The sequence below is a fragment of the Mytilus californianus genome, unplaced genomic scaffold (assembly GCF_021869535.1).
Source record: "Mytilus californianus isolate M0D057914Y unplaced genomic scaffold, xbMytCali1.0.p SCAF_9, whole genome shotgun sequence".
Classification (NCBI taxonomy): Eukaryota; Metazoa; Mollusca; class Bivalvia; order Mytilida; family Mytilidae; genus Mytilus; species Mytilus californianus.
Genome location: NW_026262745.1, coordinates 28770590 through 28786299, shown reverse-complemented (window position 1 = coordinate 28786299; position 15710 = coordinate 28770590). Strand labels below are relative to the sequence as shown.

Sequence of the window (15710 nt, the reverse complement as noted above, 5' to 3'; positions counted from 1 at the left end):
AACTGGTTATAAGTAAGATAAATAAAGTTTATTCGCATGGAAATTATTTTTGTATGTTTATATTCAATTTTTATCTATGTCATCATTCCGATAATTAACATAAGTATCTAAGGGTTATCTTACTTTCTTGGAAATCTATTTTCATTCTAATTGCAAGTGTACTACTCAGCTTTAAAATTTACCATTGTTAGTTTTATCAATTAGTACGGCATATTTTGGAGCATTGGGTGCTTTTGACAGATCTCTGATCGTTTCCGTTAAATTTATTTACTTCTTACATAGAATATGAACGAACTAATGATGGCATATTGTTGAAGCATGTATGCTCCCCAATACATGTCTACTGGTTATTTTTGTCGTTAGGTTGTTGTCTCATTGACGTATAACCCATATCACAACTCGTTCGCTATGCCTGTGTCTGTAGTGACGTTTTGGATTTCAAATGAACGAAATCTATGTATTACTGGTAAATTATTAAGTCAGTGATTTCGTTACCACAAATTACATAAAACCTTTACCAAATTCTTCCATAGATACAAAGATTTGGTTTGGAAGTTTGGCTGTACCTGAAGAAAATTTATTTCAAACGGGATAGCACATCCTAATTTTTACGGTGATGTTGTTTACGGACCCCGGAAATTTAGGTACGATCCGGACAAACTTATCGATCCTTAAAAAAAATATTCTAAAAAGGTTACCATTCACTACTGTAATTAGATCTGTGAATATTGTTTTATTGGTATACATATTGATTTTGTTATCAGTAAGTTTAAACCAAACTAAATATTATTGTTATATACATATGCACATTCACGATTCTACAATCTGTCGATACCTGTAATTTGGCATTGCATGTAACGTCAAGGTCATGTTTTTCTCTGACTGTTAATGACGTCTTTATACTAAATCCATTGGATGTTGGATGTGTACTGATTGATATTTTAGTCTTAGATGCATGATTTTTTATCAGTTGTTATTAGCTTTGAACTAGCTGTCAGTAACTGCGAGTACTCTCAGAAATGTACTTATTGTCATTTTTGTCGTGGGGATGTAATAAGACCCTGCCACGTCCGGTCTGTGTTTTTGTTACATGTGCTTCTGTTTTATATCGATCTGATAAGTCCTTTTCAACTGATTTTTATAGTTTGTTCATTTATTGTGTTGTTACAACACTGTCCCAGGTTAGGGTGCGACTGAGCGCCCGCAAACATGTTTAACCCCGCCACATTCTGCATATGCCTGTCTCAAGTCAGGAGCCTGTAATTCAGTGGTTGTCATTTGTTGCTGTATACCATATGTGTTTTTCGTTCATCCTTTTTTACATAAACAAGACGTTAGTTTTCTCATTTTAATTGTTTTACATTTGTCACTTCGGTGCCTTTTATAGCTGACTATGCGGTATGGATTTTGCTCATTGTTGTAGGCCGTACGATGACTTATAGATGTTAATTTCTATGTCATTTGGTCTCTGGTGGAGTGTTGTCTCATTGGCAATTATACCACATCTTCTTATTTTTTATAGCAATAAGTTGGGTTTTTGTGTTATGTCTTTTGTATGTCAACTTACTTAATTAGTACTAAAATATGTATAACGGATGGTCACGGATGTTGAGGTTTAGGTTTCCGTATTATCCAGTCTAAGTTCCGTATTTCTATCGATATATATATTTATGAAAATTATAAGTTCTTTTTCCCGACTTAAAAAAACCGTTTTATTCACACAAAATATATACATTTATAACAATTTCCGCGGTTGAAAGATCACCCACTCAACTGATATCATTTAATATTTACTTCTTTTGCTGTGTGTATAAATAAGGACTCATAATTAAATGTGATAGAACGTGTTGTTCAAAGCGTTTTCCATGATAGTCACAATTACTAGACTTACGTGTTCAGTGGTTGTCAATGAGTTAAACATATGGAACACTTACAGGTAAGAAAGACTCTATGTGTGTTCGAAAGCCAAATTAAGGACCTGAAAAAATAAAGATTTCAGGAACATCACGTAATATTAATTTGAATAAGGTCTTAGGAGTTGATTCGATTAAAAACCAACTCTTACTACTTCAATTGTCTGTCCCATGTCATTACTCATCCTTTGCTTAATACAATTTGTGGTCCTCTACTTACTACAGTATGATGACATCTGCTTAGAAAAGTATGATGACATCTGCTTAGAAAAGTATGTTGACCTCTAGGAGTTATTTTTGTTATTGTTGAGTATCCCTAATTTCACACTACAATTAATTTAAGTTAATTCTCAAAAAGTTCAATATTCTGTATTCATGCCAAAAAAGGTTACGTTCTCAAATGTGTGTTTTATTAATAAGTAAACTTTAAAAAACTCATTTATACGCACTGTTTATATGTCACTCAAATGAACAGACCAATCCTCGTTTACCCGAATGGTAAGCTGTTGACATGGCGTTTGGATTGCACCAGAATTATGGTGTAATAAACATAATAATACTTTCATCGAATATAACCTCGCTCTTTTCTGTAGCCTATGTTATGTATCCGTTATTTGTTAGCAAGTAAAGACAAGTGGAATCCGAACTTTTTATTCATGTTTCAACATTTCATTATATTTCTATATTTTCATTAAACAACCAGAATTATTCTTACTCATTTTGAAATGGTTTTCAGGTGCCTGTCCATTGTTGGAAACCGTGTTCGGTAGGTAATGTTCGTAAGTCCTTTCCATTCAACTTAATGATTTTTTGTTATTTGGAGAATTGGATGCTGATGGCAAATCTTGTATTGTTTCCGTTACATTTATTGCAACTTTTATAGACTCGTAACGATGTAAAGCTTGGCACATTATTAAGGCATGTATGTTCCCCAATAGATGTCTTGCTTATTTTTCTCGTTGGGTTTGTGTCTCATTGACGTATAACTCACATAATTATATGTTTATTCTTATGTTATGGGGATTATTATATTGGCAATAACATGACATGTTAGCCTATTGGTAAAACCGAAACGCGGTAAAAGAAAACGACCATCAGGCATCACTTTTTAAATTTTTATAAAAGCCCATTTTCGATTTACGATGTTGACAATAAGCCTGTTTCGCTTACTCTGTTGATTTTTTTTATACTCTCTGTACGTATTCAGCTTTAAAGATATGCATGAGTACATGAGGAAGAATGATTTAGAAACCCCCATCGAATATGATTAGTTAGGTTTTATGGTATGTCTTTTGTATGTCAACTTTCTAAATTAGTTTAATGATATTATATTACGAAATTTCAAATACTAAAATTTGTTATAACGGATATTTAAGCTTATGTTTCCGTATTATCCATGTTACCCAGTCAAAGGTCCGTGTTGTATTTCTATCAATGTATACAGGAAAAGTAGGTTTGATGTCCGACTTAAAAACGTTATAGTTAATCAAATACAAAACAATTTCCGCAGTTGAATGATTACCTACCAAATGATCATATTTAATATTTATCCTTCCTCTTATTAAGCTTTTATAAAAGACTCTTCATTTAATGGGACATTGTTTTCAAGGCTTTGTACATGATAGTTACAATTACCAGAGACTATATGTGTTCAGTGTTTGTAATTGAGTTCAAATATATATCACCTACAGGTAAGACAGTATATAAATAACACATAGCTGAGCGAGTGACCGAGCAGATCATTACCCCGAGAAAACATTTTAAGCGTCTCCCTGAAGGGTAATAGACTCCCTCGTATTAACCAATCAAAATCTGCCATTTAAACATGAAGTATAATATTATACTCTGTTGACGTTAAAACGCCACATTAAGGACCTGACAAAATATCAATTTGAATGACGAGTAATATTTAGTTAGAATAAAGAGTTAATTAAGTTTAAAACCAACACTGAATACTTTAAGAGGTGTGTTGTTGTCGTTTTTAGTTCTTTTTCTTTTATTGTTTTAGCTAAAATCAGCCTAGCTAGGCCGTTTGTTTTCTCTTTTGAATATTTTGACATTTTTTCATGTCGCTGTCTTTTATAGGTTATTTATACCGTTTAAAGTTTGGTCCTTGTTGCAAGTCTTCCGGTAATGTAGTTGCTTGCCATGCATTCTCGTCCTTTTGTCACTGGTGGATAGTAACTGTTGTCTCATTGACAATCACACCACATCCCCTAATATCTATACTGAAACCTGACATCGGCTTTGTGTGACTAAAGTTCTTTCAACGTCTTCGTGAAAATGGGTTTATTTTTCTAAAATCGATAGAAATGGTTTGAAATTATTGATGTTAGAGATGACCTTGACGTGCTATTCCATGAAATTATCTTAACCAGTAAGCGAAACAGAAAAGTAAGAAAAAACGGTCAAGCTCAAGTCAAGGTCAAGGAACAGTACATGGGCTATGTCACAGATTTTGGTAAAATTTTGTATACAACTTTGGTTCGTTGAACTACAACTGAAAATCGAAAAAATAATGCATTTCTCGCTTTTGTTCACTGAAATATCACTGATTGAATTCATTAAAAATAGGTGAACATTTGTATAGAAAGCACATAAAATCGACGAAAAACGCATTATTTTTTTCGATTTTCAGATATAGTTCGACGAGCCATAGTTTTATTATGCAATATGTTATAAAAATCCGCGACATAGCCCATTTACTGTTCCTTGACCTTCAAACGATTTTAATATGAACATGTATATGTACAGAATTGAACGTGAAGTTTAATGATAGTACTAGCCTCACTGCATTATTCGTAAAAAGCTCAGGTTTATCTGATTCATATTAACAAGGAATTGTATATTTAAATATACAATTCCTTGATATTAATCAATATAAAGTGTCCTATGTCTATGCTGGGACTATTATTATACTAACCGTTAGTATGATAGTCCCAGGTCTAGGTCTATGTCAATGTTAAGGTTGATCGGGTGTCTTCCGCCATCTTGGATTGTAAAATAGCAGAACACAATTGGTCCAGATCCTTAATGAAATGGTCAAATTTCAAAAGAAGAATGTAATTCATTTATAAAACTGTTCAAATAAATGAAGATAATTGTGTGTTTTATTATATTTTTTCGACTGTTTCTTACAAATACAGAATATTATTTGTTTGATTCAATTTTTTCAACTTTGACATATAAGGAGAGATAACTCAGATATAGTTTACTTTTATAAAGGAATGTGTTATGAAATTGCCTATTTTGCCCTGTAGCAAGAAAACGAGTCTCGTGGACCCAATTTTCCTATTTATTTTATGATAGCGCATTATATGAGCTATCTTCTCATATTCTATCTTAAAATATTATCGTTTAGTTTTCTTTTTATCACACAAAATTGGGTTTTCCATGCATAATCTATACAAAATCTGACAATTTTGCACAACCTGTAGTTTGAAAAAAAAAATACCCGTGACCCATACGTGTTATCATATTTTTGAAAAAGCATGATATGAACAACATTTTGGCATATTATAAAAAACAATATAAATTGATTTTAATTTAGACCCCCAATATACCTTAAATGAAAATAACAGTTTCTAAATTTCGTGCGTTTAAGCGGTGTTCTGGATTCACCTTCATCAGGAAAACTCAAAACGAAAATTTGAAATCGTGGCCAGTGATGTGAAATTACGTAAAACCGTTTAGAAAATTATGTTATATCATGTCATTCCCGAAGCACTGACTACTAAGCTAATAAACATCATCGGGAATTAACAATCAGCAGTGTTCGAAAATAGAAATAGAATAGAATAGACAATTTATTTTAAGTCGGGTTAAGATGAAACATTACAAACATAATAGATATAAGAAGATGTGGTATGAGTGCCAAGGAGACAACTCTCCATCCAAGTCACAATTTGTAAAATTAAACCATTATAGGTCAAAGTACGGCCTTCAACACGGAGCCTTGGCTCACACCATACAGCAAGCTATAAAGGGCCCCAAAAATGACTAGCCTAAGTGTAAAACCATTCAAACAGGAAAACCAACGGTCTAATCAATATAAAAAACGAGAAACGAGAAACACTTATGAACCACATCAACAAACGACAACTACTGAACATCAGGTTCCTGACTTACGACAGGTGCAAACAAATGCAGCTGGTTTAAACGTTTTAATAAGCGCCAATCTTCACCCTACCTGAAACAATAGTGTACATCACAACATAGAAAGACACACTAAAAAATATCAATTGAAATGGCTTAACTCTGTAGAGCTTTTTGCCGACATTAATAACAATAACAACACATACAATATTCAGACATATAAAACATACACATTAGTCATACAAAATAAGACAGCTATATTCCATAAGCAAAATCATTAATGTTCATATAAAAAGCATAGCACAAACTAGCAAAGCACTAAACTAGATTATAAGCACATGCAAAGCAGACGAAATAAATAAATCAAAACTAGTTCTACAAGCTGCATGGAAAACTCAACATGAAAATCAAATTATGAAGATCTGCAGAAGCCACATCTGCATTAGTTGCCATTCCAGTTATTGGTCATACTTTTAAACTGGTTCAGGTTCGTCTGCGCACGGATCGCGTTAGTCAGCTCATTCCAGAGTGTAGCACCAGCATACCATAATGAATGAAGACCAAAATGTGTTGTTCTCACCTGTGGTACTTCAACAGTTTGTTGCTTTCTAAAAGAGTAAGGTACATTTTTGAAATTAATAATATCATGGAGATACACTGGTGACTATTTGTGTAATATTTTAAAAGTTTCTATGGCCACCATTCGTAGACGTCTTATTTTTAAAGAAGGTAAACCATACTTTAACAAAAGAGTTTCATAGTAACTACTAACATCCTCATAGATGAACCTCAAGGCACGTTCTTGTATTTTTTTCCCCATTTTTTTAGTGTTACCCTCCCCACAAAAATGCCAAACCACTGGACAATAGACGAAATTAGACATCATAATTTATGAGTGATAAATAGTTAACCTTCCCAATTTCGATAGATGTTTCCCAATACTTTTTAGTACATTTAACTGCCTTGATGCTTTTTTATAAATTTCAGAAATATGTGTTTTAGACTTAAGTTGATAATCTATCGTCACTCCCAGGAGCTTTACCTCAGTGTCACATAAAATTTCATACGTATCCAAATTGAATTTAATATTCCCACTTTTTGATTTATTTCCAATGGCAATAGCCTGAAATTTATCTGGATTGGCTTTCATTTTGTTATTAGCAAATCAATCAATTAAAACTGCACTTCCCTTTTCCAAAGATTTAACTAATCCATTTAGATCCTGAGTGTGACAATGTGTTGTCATCTGCATAGTTAAACAATTCATTTTCTTTTAATACAAAATTGAAAATGTCGTTAAGAAAAATATTGAAAAGCACAGGACCCAAGATTGAGCCCTGCGGTACACCTTTGTAAATATTTTGCCAGGTACTAGAGTATGCACCAACTTTTACATATTATTTTCTGTTTGACAGATAGTTATCTATAAGATTTAGTGCATCATTTGACAGACAATATGAATACAACTTTAATAGAAGTAAGTTATGGGGTAAGCAATCGAAGGCCTTGGAAAGCACGGTCCATAAGCACAGCTGCAACATATAAATTTTGATCGACTGCCTCTTTCTAGTCCTCAATTACTCTTAGCAGTGCTGTATTCAGTACCGTGAGCCAAAGCCATGTCTAAAAGCTGACAAAGAAGGATGAAATATCCGTTTACTAAAATAGTCTATTAGCTGCTGGTATATGCATGGCCCTTTCAAAGAATGTTGACACTACCGGTAGTATGCTTACAGGTCTGTAGTTTCCTGCCTCTAACTGACTATTATTCTTGTGCAATGGAACAACCTGTGCTTCCTTTAGATGGTCAGGAAATTCATGAACTTTTTATTGAAAATGGAAATAAAACTATAGGTTTTGCGCGTCCGAAGCTCATGTCTGGATTTTCTTCATCAATAAAGCTTAAAACGAAAATTTAAATCCAGTGTGGTATAGATACGTAGAAACGTTAACGGGAGCTTCATGATCAAAAGGGGGTAAATTAATTAACCATTTATTGTGTTGATTCAAAAGCCGGAGTTGTCATGTCCGTTGTTGTTTCTTATTTATGTTTAAGTGTCACTTGTCACTGGATTCTTGGGTTACCAGATACAGAATTCAGAGAACTTTGCTTTTTCCAATCCTGCTCCTTCTTTGGAATAAGAGAGTTTCCCAGACGCAGCTTTGTCTTAATTATGTGGTTATGAGTTGATTGACTAAAAGTCATTTGGTTGAGCTTCTTCAAATCGAGGTAAATTTTTAATTGCACTGAACAGCTGAATGACTAATCAGCTGATCTGCTGATCACAAATTATTTTCAACGTTCAAACTTCAAGAGTATTTACTACAAGACTTTGCCACATGCCACATTTACCCTTAGGAAGACATACCTTTGACAATCGACGCAAACAGATTCGTTTTGCTGTTGTTTATAATCAATAAACATGTTTTTCTTCATTTTTTCACTTGCATTGTGATAAACTGCATGATAAATATAAAATGACAGATATGTATATGTGTGAGTTCATGGTCTAGTGGTTAAGGTCCTGGGTTTGATTCTGACTCGGGGCGCTAGAAATTTCAGTACATCAGAAGGGTGATTTTCACCCTCCAACACACTTCTCTGGTACCCAGACCAGAGCTTAAACTAGAATGGGTACTTTGGGGGCCTCGGTTGGTCAAAGTTGTCCCCGCCTTTGACCTGGAGATCAATCTGCTGACATCTCTTTGGTTTGTCTGTTCCCGCCGAGTGGCCCGGTGGTTCTCTCCGAGTACTTCAGTTTCTGTCACCATAATAACAGACTTTCCAGTGTCCTAGCACTCCCTTTGTGTTTGGGTGGGGATTGTCCTTGTAAATGTTGTTGTAAATATGTAAGTCCCCGATAGGGAGTGTACACATATTCCACTGTACCCTCACAGCTCTCGAGGGGTGCTCCGATTAACGGAGGAATCTACAAGAACATGCATACATATGCTCATGATACATTTTGTAAGTATGGGATATTTTTCGGTATCCAGTTATCCATCTGATTATTGATGATTCCTAACTTCTGTTCAAGCCAAGAATGCATGACTTAAGATATTTTACATTCCATAAGAGTCCAAATCTAGGACAAGGTTCTTTGTACATGTATATGGGTCATTTTAAAAAAGGTAGAATTTTGAAATTGCAAAATTGAATCAAAGCTACTACCGGTAATTCAAACAACTCTCTTCATAAGCAAATCAAGACAAACAGTACTTATGGAACAACATATAAAAAGATGCAATCTTGATAACGTCATACAAGAATATATTGAAACATTTTTTGATAGGTGGTGCAATATACTGTTACCATGTTCAGAAGAAATTTCGGGATATTTAGAAAAGGTTTCGAAGAAATTTTAAGTTTGTTTTTCATAGCAAATAAGATGGTTTTCAAGAGTAAAAAAATCTATATATTTTCATTCTGTGTAAATTGATAGATTATTTGTCAATTTTCCATGTCATGCATGTTGTACTGAAAAATACATCTAAAAATTGGTTTTCAAAGGTTATAAAAATAACCACCAGCAATACAAGTCTAAGATAGCAATTCATAATGTTCAGCATTTTTTTTCTCTTTCTAACAAACCCAACATCAAGTAATTCCCTGGCATGTTGGCTTACTTTTGTCTTTTTTTTTTTTGGTAACAGGAACGTACGTTAATGATATATCACCATATTAAGTTCTATCTTGTTACCTTTTTGTCACAGGCACTTGTTGCCTGTGTTCTTCTATTATATATGGATAGTCGACCTTCCCATGGATAGAAACAAGTGCCTGTGCTTTTGTCTATCCTTTTACTGATAGCAGTATTGCATCTGTATATGCTAAATTTCGAAGATGAAGACGTTGTGACCTTTAAATGAGCTCAAACAACCAAACATTTCATTATGTGTAAAACTATATGTAGTTATAAACTTTTTAAAGACATTTCTGTCAAATGTTGTCTATCCTGTTACTGCAACCATAGTAACTGGATAGACAAATTTCTTCATTTATGAATGCCATGAATGCTGTTGTGAAATTACTCCCTTTGATGAAGTGATAATGTTTTTCTGCTGTGATTTTGGTTTCCAACACAGAGTTGCACTTTTTACAAGTATGATATTGGTGTAATTAATAAATATGTTGGTAACCATGGTAACAGCATAGATATGACAAAAGGGTACCCACTAATTTTTTTCACTGAACGTTTGGAACTTTCTTTTCTCTACACTGTTATGCAAGAAACGTGCTGTGTTAAATTTTTAGGATGCTTTGTGCTTTTGAAATCATCACTGAATAGTTCCATATTCTAAGGGAGAAACAATTTAACAGTTAATTTAGTAGCGGTAACAGGATAGACATGCATTTGATGTACGCCGATTGAATTTAGTTTGTAAAAAAAATGTTACATAGAATAATAAAGAAGCTGTGATTTTTCATTAGAGTTGCTATTAACATTCTAAAATGGTTCCTTTTGCAGATATCAAGGCAATCAAAAAATAAGAAAAAAATCATTTAAAATGTATTACCCTGACACTGTACGCACAAAAATTACGCTAAAATCTGACTTAAATATATTTTAATCTTATCAAAATAGATCTAAATTGTGTTTATTATTGATGTTCTGACTCATAAATCCTACAAACTTTCATTTAAACACTTACCACTGCATTTTCCTTTAAAAATAAAAAATTCAGCATAGGTGTACTGAAAATTCCACATTTTTTGAAAATGACTCATATCAGGAAAAAAAGTCACACATTTGATAAATGAAGGGAATGGTCACAAATTTGGTAGAAAATAATGTCAATGTTAAGGCAAAACACACAAAAATGTATTGTAAAATATACCAGGCTTATATTTTTGTACACCAGACATGTTTCATCTATATATAGCTACTAAAGTCTCATCAGTGATGCTCAAATCAATTAAGTTATAAGGTCAAATAAATTACAAAGTTGAAGAGCATTGAGGGCCAAAAAAAATCTGAAAGGTTTTGCCAGATACAGCTAAGGTAATCTAATATTATACAAGTTGTATTTGAAACCTAGGACGAATACATGATTATATGATTAATACAGGAAACCATTTATTTTCTGTGAATAAACTAATAAAGTTAGAATACAGAGGTGTGGTAATTCAACATTTATGATTATTGCAATTGAATAAACTTTTCAAGTGTACAAACAAAATTGTGTTGAAGTTTTAAAAAAAAAATTAATTGAAGGTTATTTAACTAATTGATTGGCTTCAATATATACTATTTACATTTCTTGTCACCCATCTACTGTCTGGACAGACTAAACATTGGAAAATCACATACATGTATGTATGTCTTTGTTAGTCTTGTATTATTTTTAATTTTAGTTTCTTGTGTACAATTTGGAGTTTAGTATGACGTTCATTATCACTGAACTAGTATATATATTTGTTTAGGGGCCAGCTGAAGGACGCCTCCGGGTGCGGGAATTTCTCGCTGCATTGAAGACCTGTTGGTGGCCTTCTGCTGTTGTCTGTTCTGTGGTCGGGTTGTTGTCTCTTTGACACATTCCCCATTTCCATTCTCAATTTTATGTTGATTTATTTTTATATATATAGTTGTTATTTAAATTTGATTTGATAAATATATTGTACCAATAAAAGTTCCATTTAACTTTTAAGAAAAAAGATAAGAACTGAATACTATTAAATATTTGTAAACATTCTAATGAAATTCTTATAAAAATCTTTAAGAAGAATAAATTTAAAAATTTAATACACCAAATTCACTGATCTTTTGACCATTCACCTCTGTGTTAAATTTCATTGACCTTTAGGATAATTCAAATGCTTTAGAAGGTACTTGAAAAACAATTTTGAGATTCAACTTGTGTTTAAATTTTTTTTTTAGATGATGGAAAATTCTGAGGAAAACAAGCTCTTACCAGATGTAAATGTGGCATCGTGTGATCAGTCTATGACATCAGCTGAGATACACTGGAGTAGCCATTCTGAATACATACCACAAAGTCAAAGCAGCATTATAATAGAGGAGGACAAAAGTCATCAAAAAGTAGGGTAGGTACACAAAATGTATTGTAATATTTAAAACAGGTCTTTTGAGGATGATTGATGCCTGTCAAAAATAATTTCTAAAAGTCTGTTAGTCAAAAAGAAATGGGGTATATGTTACATTGTGTAATAAGACAAGACACCCAAATCATAAATTGCCATATGGCAACTAAAGATGAATAACTTTATAACAATAGATGATGTACTTTAAAATTCCCTGAATATCGACAATTTCCAAACTTTTTAAACAAAAATGACAGAAAATCAGAAAGTGAACTCGATCTACAAATAGACCAACAACAACAAAAAAATAATGGTGGCTGAACTGTCTTGAAATATAGTGGCCAGTAACTACATATAGTGCTTAGTGGCAGATAAGAATACAGTACTATATAAAGTGGCATGCCATGACATTACAAATCATCATGTTTTCACTACTACACGAACCACCATATATAGTTTCAAATCCTAAAGCTGCTTTTTAGTTTCTGTACTTAATATGGGACAGACACTCACCCATGTGGCAGGTTGATTTTAATGTTTGAGTACTCAAGATATAAAATAAGGAGATGTGGTATGATTGCCAATGAGACTATCTGCCAAAGTTCAAATGGAGTGGATGTAAGCAATTATAGGCAACCGTACGCCCTTCAACAATGAGAAAAACCCATGCCGTATAGTCTGCTATTAAAGGCTTCGACATGAAAAGTATGAAACAATTCAATTGAGTAAACTAACGGCCTAATTTATAACAAAACAATGTACCGTAAGAAAAACAAATATGACAGACATGGAACAACGACAACCATGCACTGAATTACAGACTCCTGACTTGGGACAGGCACATAAAGAATGTGGCGGGGTTAAACATGTTTGTGAGTGCTCAATGTTCCTTTTATTTTCTTGAGCGATGTCTGGATGTTGTTGTTAAACAGTAAAATTTGCCATAAATTCAGTGGGGGTATAATAGCGGGTATTATAGCCTCCTACAAAAGTTAAGTAACTGTTATCTGTATTTCATGTTAAGGATATTTTAAGTAACCGTATCTTGGTATGTAAACCCTTTGAATGGCTGGTATAATTTGTACATTGTATTTCAGAAATTGTTCAAGTTTGATGCATCTGTTGAAAGGCAACATAGGAACAGGTATATTAGCCATGCCATCTGCAATCAAAAATGCTGGATTATGGGTAAGAAGTTATGTAGATCGGTTTAGTAAAAGTATAATGACACAAAAGATTATTTGGTTATGAATTGTTGATGTTTGATTTTTTTAAATTTTCAAACAAATGTCCTCTATAGTAAATCCTATTCTCCACACATTTTTGAACATAGATTGATATTGTATGCATTATATATATTGGAAGGTAGTGTTCAAATTTAGGCCAGCAGATAAGCCAGTTGTTGTTTTGAATGACCTGTTAAAATGAAATATAATGGAAATGGTAAAGATATCTGCAAAATAAATCTTTGGAACAGCAGTTTTTCTTGTAGAATTTAAAACACTGTAAATAGGATATATTTTGGTTGATCTATAGAAAATAAGTTGACAAACAGCTGTTTTGTCACAAATCAACTTCAAATTTTTTGATTACCTCATTTTCATGGAATACAGCTGCTTTAGACTTTGAAAAAAATTGATAATAAAATGTACCTGTCTAGGATTCTTTTCACAATTCCTGTAGATAACGAGCTGATTGTTAATTCATTAGGGTGTATTAATGAGTTACAGATCAAGTTTGCATTTCGTTACAAATGACTACATTTCATGACATCACAGGGTCATCCCATCACCCGACTGTCATGGGAATTTATGTCATCTTACTTGTTTAATCTTTTTATACGACCGCAGAAATTAAAAAAATTTTGGTCGTATATTGGTATGACGTTGGCGTCGTCGTCGTAGTCCGAAGACACATTGGTTTTCGCACTCTAACTTTAGTTTAAGTGAATGGATCTCCATGAAATTTTACCATAAGGTTCAATACCACAAAAGGAAGGTTGGGATTGATTTTGGGGGTTATGGTACCAACAGTTAAGGAATTAGGGGCCAAAAATAAGCATTTTTGTAACTTCCAGACATTACTTGTGTGTTAGTGTATGGATCTCTCTGACATTGTACCACAAGGTTCCATATCACAAAGGGAATGCTGGTATTGATTTTGGGGGGTAATTGCCTTAAAATTTTAGGAATTAGGGGCCAAAAAAGGGGCAAAAAACAAGCATTTTTCTAGTTTCATGATAATAACTTGTGTGTCAGTGTATGGATCTTTCTGAAATTGAACTACAAGGTTCCATATCACAAAGGGAAAGCTGGAATTGAGTTTGGGCGTAATTGCCTTAAAATTTTAGGAATAAGGGGCCTAAAAGGGGCCAAAAATAGCATTTTTCTAGTTTCCTGACAATTACTTGTGTTCAAGTGTATGGATCTCTCTGAAATTGTACTGCAAGGTACCATACCACAAAGGGAAGACTGGGATTGATTTTGGGGGTAATTGCCTCAAAATTTTAGGAATTAGGGGCCAAAAAGGTGGAAAAACCAAGCATTTTTCTAGTTTCAGGACAATAACTTGTGTGTAAGTGTATGGATCTTTATTAAATTGTACTAAAAGGTTCCATATCACAAGAGGAAAGCTGGGTTTGAGTTTGGGCGTAATTGCCCTAAACGTTTAGGAATTTGGGGCCAAAAAGGGGCCTAAAAACAAGCATTTTTCTAGTTTCCAGACAATAACTTGTGTTCAAGTGTATGGATCTCTCTGAAATTGTACTGCAAGGTACCATACCACAAAGGGAAGGCTGGGATTGAGTTTGGGGGTGATGAATCATAAGGGGGTTCAAAAAATTTGGGGGGGGGGGATTTTTTTTTTTTTCCTTTTTTTTCTTTTTTTCCTTTTTTTTTCTTTTAAAATTTTCCATTTTAAGTTGGTTATTTCTGAATTATATTTAAAAACAAATAATAATGATATGGTAGGAGATAAACACCAAACAGGATGTGTAAATTATTATATAATAAGTATTGTGCAATAGCAAGAAATTTTCAATTGCACAGTATTGCACAATAGCAAGAAATCTTCAATTGCACAGTATTGCGCAATAGCAAGAAATCTTCAATTGCACAGTATTGGGCAATAGCAAGAAATATCCAATAGCACAATATTGCGCATTAGCAAGAAATTGTCAATTGTACAGTATTGCGCAATAGCAAGAAATATTCAATTGCACAGTATTGTGCAAAAGAAGATACTTCGTATAAATTGCTTATTTCTTGACCAATTTCAATGGGGTTTTATTCTTGAATTCTTGGGGTTCTTTAATATGCTGAATCTAACCGTGTATTAAGTTTTTGGATTTTGGGCCCCGTTTTTAAATTGGTCCACATTGAGGTCCAAAGGGTCCAAAATTAAACTTTGTTTGATTTCATCAAAAATTGAATTATTGGGGTTCTTTGATATGCCGAATCTAACCGTGTATTTAGATTCTTAATTTTTGTTCTTTAATACTTGCCCCAACTGTTCAGGGTTCGACCTCTGCGGTCGTATCAAGCTGCGCCCTGCGGAGCATTTTATTTGTATTAAAATTCTGTACTAAAAGTTACTTTGAGCATGTAAAATGACATTCTTCCTGCACTATTCATGACTTAACTGTATAAAATCTACATGTG

General features: G+C 33.3%; 2 protein-coding genes across 5 annotated transcripts in view; both read left to right on the top strand.

Annotated features, from left to right (window-relative positions):
* Positions 1 to 15710, top strand: part of LOC127714088 (heat shock 70 kDa protein 12B-like) — a 181878-nt gene that overhangs the window by 150822 nt on the left and 15346 nt on the right. The window contains exon 6 of one of the 3 annotated variants that reach the window (XR_007987554.1): positions 14029 to 15556. The exons of 1 other annotated variant lie outside the window; for it this stretch is intronic. The gene's annotated coding sequence lies outside the window, so the exon portion shown is untranslated. Of the gene's footprint in view, positions 1 to 14028; positions 15557 to 15710 lie in introns of those variants that run through there. One more of the 3 variants, XR_007987552.1, reaches the window with a different exon arrangement.
* Positions 8078 to 15710, top strand: part of LOC127714093 (proton-coupled amino acid transporter 4-like) — a 30639-nt gene continuing 23006 nt past the window's right edge. For both annotated transcript variants that reach the window (XM_052220050.1, XM_052220051.1), the window contains exons 1-3: positions 8078 to 8238; positions 11888 to 12054; positions 13149 to 13239. In XM_052220050.1, coding sequence (XP_052076010.1) covers positions 11888 to 12054; positions 13149 to 13239 — 258 coding nt within the window. In that variant the 5' untranslated portion in view covers positions 8078 to 8238. The remainder of the gene's footprint in view (positions 8239 to 11887; positions 12055 to 13148; positions 13240 to 15710) is intronic.